The sequence below is a fragment of the Camelina sativa genome, chromosome 19 (genome assembly GCF_000633955.1).
Source record: "Camelina sativa cultivar DH55 chromosome 19, Cs, whole genome shotgun sequence".
Lineage (NCBI taxonomy): Eukaryota > Viridiplantae > Streptophyta > Magnoliopsida > Brassicales > Brassicaceae > Camelina > Camelina sativa.
Window position 1 is genome coordinate 19,879,683 of NC_025703.1, and position 7,757 is coordinate 19,887,439.

The 7,757-nt window shown below is 30.7% G+C and overlaps 2 protein-coding genes across 2 annotated transcripts; both read left to right on the forward strand.

Annotated features, from left to right (window-relative positions):
* On the forward strand, positions 680-1,880 carry LOC104768006. The gene is made up of 3 exons (XM_010491956.1): positions 680-1,137; positions 1,198-1,482; positions 1,618-1,880. Exons 1-3 carry the CDS (start codon positions 711-713, stop codon positions 1,878-1,880), a joined length of 975 nt encoding a protein of 324 aa, XP_010490258.1. The 5' UTR covers positions 680-710.
* Positions 3,151-3,954, forward strand: LOC104766728. The gene is made up of 2 exons (XM_010490668.2): positions 3,151-3,619; positions 3,714-3,954. Exons 1-2 carry the CDS (start codon positions 3,241-3,243, stop codon positions 3,803-3,805), a joined length of 471 nt encoding a protein of 156 aa, XP_010488970.1. The 5' UTR covers positions 3,151-3,240; the 3' UTR covers positions 3,806-3,954.

Below are 7,757 nucleotides of genomic sequence, written 5' to 3' on the forward strand. Positions count from 1 at the left end.
TGCCGGAGCTTTGGTGGCAAGAGAGAGTCCAGGTGAGTTTAAAACATATGAACATGCAGTATTTATTTATACTTACATAGTTACATATATTTACTTATTTAAAACATATGAACATACAGTCTTGATCACCACATATTTACATATTTTATAATTACTTCTATCATTATATGTTAGGAAAATGGGAAAAATGAAAGGTAATATCTCTAGCTCCCTATGTATTTTGATTTGTATTAGACTCCTATTGTTTAGTTTCAGTGACTTGATTAGTTAGCAAACGCTATTTTAAGTTAGTGTTAGTTTCTCGTTTGGTTTCATTAACTTGCTGTATCTTTGTCATTTAGAAGTTCAAGTTTTTAAATATCCATCAAATAAACATTTAATTATTAGTAGTAAAACAAGTGAAGCAATCATGGTGTTTTTTTTTTTTCAAATCAGAAATAAACAAAAGGCTGGTCCATCATCAAGTTCTAAAGCTACGGAGGATTCTAAGGTATTATTTTGTTTTCTACAATTTTATATGTATATATATATATGTCAAACAATTTTATACGTATATGTATATATATTAATATCTCAACATTGGTTTTTTCTAGGTATTTCGTATTGCAGAATTACATTTGAGAGGTATTGAAAATCTATCAGATGAAGAAATAGCTGAACTGATTTTACTTGAAGAAGCTGAAATCTTAGAGACCGACATTTCTCCATTGATGGAATATTATGGCAAATTCTTCTGCAAAGAACCAGAAACTCAAGATAGAGGCAGTGGATGGGCCATGATTCGAAAGCAAATCTATGCTAGTGAAATTTCATGTCGAAAGCTGGTACGAATGAATACAGTGGCATTTCAGCGTTTGTGTGAAATATTACAAGGGAGGTATAGCTTACAAGACACTCAAAATATGGCTGTTGATGAGAGTGTTGCAATCTTTCTTATGATTTGTGGCCAGAATGACTCTCAAGGTGACATTGGTCTAAGGTTTGGTCATGCACAAGAAACAATATGTCGGAAGTTTCATGAAGTTCTTGGAGCAATGGAACGAATGGCTGTGGACTACATACGACCAAGAACTACCCAAGAACTTGAAGCTATATCAAACCGTCTACAAAGAGATAAACGCTATTGGCCTTACTTTAGTGGATTCATAGGAGCTTTAGACGGGACTCATGTACCTGTTATGGTGACTCCAGGACAAGAAACCATTAGATTTGTGAACCGCAAAGGAAGTACGAGTCTCAATGTCTTGGCAATGTGCGACTTTGATATGCTTTTCACATATTGCTTTGTTGGTATGGCGGGATCAGCTCATGATGCGCGTGTGTTATCAACAGCGATTCCTGATGATCCTATGTTTCCTACCCCTGCGGAAGGCAAATACTATCTTGTAGATTCTGGTTATGCCAACAAACGTGGATATTTGGCTCCGTATAGAAAGCAAAGTAATGTTGGCACAAGGTATCATCTACAAGAGTTTTTCTATGGTGAGCCGCCAAGGAATAGCAAGGAGATGTTTAACAGATGGCATGCATCCCTTCGCTCAGTCATTGAACGTACATTTGGAGTTTGGAAGAAAAAATGGAGAGTTTTAAATGAATTTCCAAGGTATAATATTGCAGTACAAAGACGTGTTATATTTGCTACAATGGGACTTCATAATTTTATTCGCAAGAATAATATTGAAGATGATGACTTTGAAGAAGCTGATAAAGATAGTGATGTTTCATATGGGCAGCAAAATGTTAATGATGATGTGAATGATGATCAAGGTATTAGAGTGGAAGAAGAAACACACGATGGAAATTATATGAAGATCGTCCGCGATCAAATTGCTGAGCAAATATGGTCTGCAAGTCGACGTAGTGTTCGTCAGCAACGTTAGATTTTATTTTATATAATATTTTGTAATAAAATATTTATTTCCAAATATAAATTAATAATATATTAGTTTTTTTTTTTTTTTTTCTTATATTTAAATATATAATTTAGTTATATATATAATTTCTGATACTATTATAAATAGATTTTTAATATTATATTTTTGTATTCAACTATTCAACTTAATGGTCACCATTTAGCATACTAATTTATTTCTCTGCAGTTTTTTCAGCTCGTTCAATTCCTTCAGCTCATTTTGATGGTTCAGCTCATTTTTATTCAGCCCATCATTATTCAACCTATTCAGCTAGTTCAGTTTGTTAATCATCATTTGCAGCCAATGATTCAATACATCGTAAAGTTAAAACCAACATTTCATACATTAGTTAAGATCAATCCAAGTGAGCAAATAATGGACAACATGGTCTAGAAACGGTTGCCATACTTGCACGGTTACACCTAATTTATACATTTTGTTTTCCAAACTTCTTACTTTTCTTGAATGGTGTTTATATTAGATTACTTTACAAAACATTGTCTTCCGGAAAAAGTTTGTCTTTGGCAGACACAATGGTCGTTTACACAACTAATGGTAATCAAATCAGCAAAAACCCGACAAGTTTACATATTTTTTACTCGCTTGACCATAACTTTCGTTCGGTTTATAATATAACCCAATTCTCAAAAGAATATAAAATATATTTTAACTTTTTTTTTCTGGACGTCTCTCAAAATTGTCGTAACTTAATAGAAAGAAAAAAAAAAAAATATTGAAACTGGTTCTTATAGAAATTTTTTTTTGGTCAGCAAACCATTTTCTTAATCATTAAGAATGCATAGATATATTAAAACCATTTTCTTAATCATTAAGAATGCATAGATATATTTAAAAAAAAAAAAAAGAATGCATAAATCTTTTACTGCCTAAACGGTCTGAAAAAAAAACTAAGAAGGTTATCTTTATACTAAAATTTCTTTATAAATATATCTCAACAAGATGTTAATTCATTTCTTAAATGTCCCTCTATATAGAATTTAAATAATTGCTGACGCGTCACATACAGTGTTGTTCAAATAAAATCTATTGAAATTTATTTTTTTCCTCATATATTCACATTTTAGAGATAGAGTTTCTCCATTAAAAGTAATATAACTGGAATGTGCTGGCGAATATGTTTCTTATTAATACTAAAACAACTAGACCCGAAAATATGGATTTTAATATGGCTTTACCATTTTTCAAAACTAATATAAAATTTAGGAGCCTACTCTTTCCGAAACCATTCACTTTTTCTTACAACATTAAGATTTTGATGTTACATATCCGAGAAATGGCTCTTACACAACCAAAAGAAAAATAAAACATGGCCAATACAATGTCGAACCACAACGCCCCACAGCCGCCGAGATCACTAATGAAGCAGCACTCGTGGTCACCAGACATGAACCGCGAGGAGGCTTGGCTTCGTAAGAAAAAGAAACGGCCATCAGGAGATCTCTTTTGTCGCAGCAAGAGCGTTACGAACGACGATATCGAGGAGCTTAAAGGCTGCTTCGAGCTTGGGTTTGGGTTTGAGACAGAATCACCTGATTTGAATCCAAGGCTCTCCCAAACAATACCCGCTCTCGATTTGTATTGCGCCGTTCATAGACAGTACAGCAACCATTTGTCTCGTACGTCTTCATTCGCGTCGGAACATGAAGTCAGCAACTCCAACAGCACCACGACAATCGTCGACAAAGGTATGTCAGTATGTGTAAATTCTAGTTTCGGTATCAGTTTTTGTTTGTTTGTTTATCTGAATATTCTCCGGTTTTGAGGAGCCATTTAAAAAAGGTGATGACCGGAAGACGATGAAGCAGAAGCTTAAACAATGGGCTAAGGTGGTAGGGTTTTCGGTGCGGCACTCCTCCGGGAAAACAAATTGATGTCAGAAGAATGACAGTTTTTGTAATATAATGTTAAACAAAAAACTCTAAAATGTTTCGTATTTGAATGATAGTGGCTTAGACACTTTCTTCTCCAAGTTCATTGTGAACCAATTTTTTAACAAAATTATCGATTGTTGTTTTTGTTATGAGTGTTTCTTTCTGTGCTCCATTTTGTTTCTAGTAGCACCTGAATCACTGCAAAGAGCACCAGAGCCGGTCCTAAGGCACAAGGGATGAAGTTATCGTGTTGGGTCCCCTAATTAAGGGTCATCAAAAAAATTATTATATAAAGTTTGGTTCTCAAACTTAGTAATTCACCAGATTTGTGACATATGTTAGTTTTAACGATCAGATATCAAAGTTAAACTTTCACTAAATTGTGACACGTGTCAGTTTTAACTATTAAATATTAAAGTTAGTAACTCATTATATCATGACACGTGTCAATTTTAACGATCAAAAATCACAATTTTCAAGTTTGGTAAAATGAAGCATAAAATAATTGTAATCTCCTATATATTAAAAGAGAAGCATTCTGGAGAAAAGCTGATGTGTCGTCGCCAGAAAGCTCCATACCTAATTTATTGTACACCCTTAGTATTCCATAAAATTACATAAAACTGCCACTACCATATATATATATTTTTTTTGTCAACTGCAACTGATGTTCAATTTATTTATATACACAATATTTTGCTCATATAAATTCTAAAATTAGTAAATATTATTCAAAAATTGATATATATTATCCCCTACATATTTTCAAAATTAAATTAATTTCACTATGTATTGTAATATAATAATATAACTATATTATGAGATGTAAAAATATATATATTTAAAATCATATCTTTAGAAATATAAATAATGTTACCTTTCTAATAATTTTATAAAGCTCTAATGGTGAAAGAATGGAAGATCATTTGAAAGTGGCTCAATGTTTATTCTTTTACTAAAAACAATAACTATATTTGCCCAAAAAACATATAATCACCAAATAAAATATTTTAATTTGGATAACTATGTAGTTAAACATTATATATAAATATGTAGTTTATAGTGTTTTTACAGAAATCTTAAAATTTAGAAAATCCAGTCCAATAAAAATGAAAACAAGTAATAATATTATACCAATAACTGAGAATGAGATATATAGGGATCTAATGACCAATTAAAATTTATAAAATCCAGTGATATAATATCATAACTAAGACCAATTATATAAGGGATCTAATGACCAATTATATCCCATTTTATTATTTTCCCTTCTCTTACTATATTATTTACATTAAATTGTGATTAGTATAACTAAAGAATATTTCATTCAATAATTGAAGGAAATCTATACTATTAATTGGGGAATACACTTAAGGGTTAAAAAAAAATCATATCAAATATCCATGATGCCAAACTGACCCAATTTAAATATTAAGAAGAAAAAAAAAGATTAAACAACAGATTTATTATATTTTAGGAAATTGTTCAAATTAGTTCCATAGTAATCAGGTTATGAGATTTTTGTGTGGGTATATTCATGTATGACAAAATACAGGATGAGAATTTTGGGAACAAGAATTCAAGCAAAACATATGCGGACATACTATTTACTTATATGAATTACGAGGAATGGAGTTTTTTCGAGTCAAAAAAAAATTAAATGTTGCAATCAGACATATTAGACGGGTTTGATCGCTTGCCATTTATATTTTTTTTAAAATATGTAAAAATAACTCTGCACGTATGTGCAGGTCCAAACCTAGTTTTATTATATTAAAAAAACTTTGTTAATCCTAAAAAGAAAATGATTATAAATACACCTCTCTATGTAACCAAATAGATGATGATATATTTTACACCAAACAAAATAATTTCTACTAGCTTTGTTTTTCTTGGTAAAATTTCCTTCAAATGTGAAACAAAACTATTAACAGTTTTAAAAATATTAAAAGGCAATTATAAGAAAATTATAAAATTTAAACAGCTTTAAAATTTAAAAAAATCATTATAAGGAAATTATATAACAAGATATCATGAAATTTGAAATTATAAATTTTTATTTATTTTAATTTTAAGTTGCTAATTTACAATAAAAAGGATTACTTTTTATATAAGATAAAAAAAATGATTGCGAATATATACAATTAATTACTGTTTCAAAAAAAATATAAATACTCACCCTTACATAATAAAAAAGATGGTTGAAGTAAAAAAAAATAGATCATCTCATATTTTTTTCACAATGAAATAATTTATTCAAAAAGACTACTATCGTAATATATAAGATATGAGTATTTAAGATTAACGTATGCGTTTTTGTAACTATAAAAATGTTAAAGTAAAGAGACATATAGTATGTTATTTAATGTGTTTATAAAGACAATTTGTTGGTAGTAGTAAAGACTAAAAAGTATATTTTAACAGTAAAATATATTTGTGTGTACAAATACACTTTTAATGGTAATATATATATTAGATTTGTAAATGGATATACATTAGTGTATTATACCAAAAAAAAAGAAAATCTTTTCTATAACTAAAAGTTTATCTCTTTACTTTTAAACATTGGTTTTACTTATGAAAATAATTAAATATATATTCTTTGTTAAATTTAATTTTATTTTAATAACTTTGAACTCATCTACATTTATTTTTTAAACTAAAAGTGTATCTATTTATTTATTTTTTTCAACCAAACGATAAATTGAAAGGAAATTCCTCAGTTAGTTGTCCAAGCTGGAGGGAAGGGGTTTACAAAAGAAACTTCAGAGATAAGAGAACGCGAAGCAAGGCCAAGATAATCTGCCTTCGTATTTGATGCACGCGGGTGCCAAGAGATGGAGAATAGTGAGGACTCCAGCGAGTTAAACTCATAGAGCAAGTTGGAGAAGGACGACCAATCTTCAGAGACTGCACCATAGTGAGTAACTCAGCACAATTAGTCTCAAAATGTTGACAAGCGATCCCTGCAGCACTTATCCGCTCCATGACCCACAACAATGCTTCTAACTCCGAATGTAGTGGGGAGGAGCTCCGTCTTAAACACTTGGCCCCAAACAACAAGGTTTGCTCCTCACCAACGCAACACCACCAGCCCAATCCTGAATGCATATTGATTGCTTTTCAAGAACCATCAATCTGAAAACCAGGTGAAGAAACCTGGACATCTGAAGATGTAGATAGAGCTGACATGACCGCCGTAAAAGAGAGCGCCTCTTCCCAGACTAACTTATCACCAAAGCCTGAGCAATTATATCATTCGCCTCGATCTCTAAACCTTGAAAAACTTTTTTATTTATGGCCTTCCAGATTGTCCATAAAATCCATGGTAATTGAAGAAGTTGATCAGGATCACCCTGTTGAGAGGCACCCCTCTAGAAAACAAAATCCAAATTCGAGTACACCGACTCATATGGAAAACCCTCTGACGACACCAGAGTCGGAAATAAATCTCAAACTTCACACGAGCGAGGGCATTCAAAGAAAACATGATTAAAAGTCTTAACCGCAGAGTCACACTTTTTATATCAAATATCACATTGGACAACTCCGTGTATCTATTTATTTTTATAGATAGTTTTTACTCACTAAAAAAATACTTTATATTCTTTGTTAAATTTAATTTTATTTTAAAAACTCTAAAGCCACACATCGGGTGGGTCCTAATCTAGTATTAATATATAGATTGTCAAACTTATTCTTAAAAAATGTCAGATATGATAAAAAGAAAAAAAAATACGAATTGAATGATAGAAGCAAAAGAAAGTTTAAATTTAAAAATTAAAATTTTGGCCAGCCTTATAGAAAAATAAAATTAAAGTTAAAACCAAGAAGTTTGTTCTTAAAAAAAAATGTAAGTCTAGAAAAAGGATCACAATTTTATTTAGTTTGGGCTTTAATTTGTTTGCCCAAGCCTAGAAAAGGGATTTTAAAAAGTAATAAATATATAACC

Coding starts and splice junctions, on each gene's coding strand:
- LOC104768006 (XM_010491956.1), top strand. CDS start 711: ATGGAATATTATGGCAAATTCTTCTGCAAAGAACCAGAAACTCAAGAT. Junction 1,138..1,197: donor ACGCTATTGGCCTTACTTTA/GTGGATTCATAG, acceptor CTCCAGGACAAG/AAACCATTAGATTTGTGAAC. Junction 1,483..1,617: donor TCTACAAGAGTTTTTCTATG/GTGAGCCGCCAA, acceptor ATAATATTGCAG/TACAAAGACGTGTTATATTT.
- LOC104766728 (XM_010490668.2), top strand. CDS start 3,241: ATGGCCAATACAATGTCGAACCACAACGCCCCACAGCCGCCGAGATCA. Junction 3,620..3,713: donor CACGACAATCGTCGACAAAG/GTATGTCAGTAT, acceptor CATTTAAAAAAG/GTGATGACCGGAAGACGATG.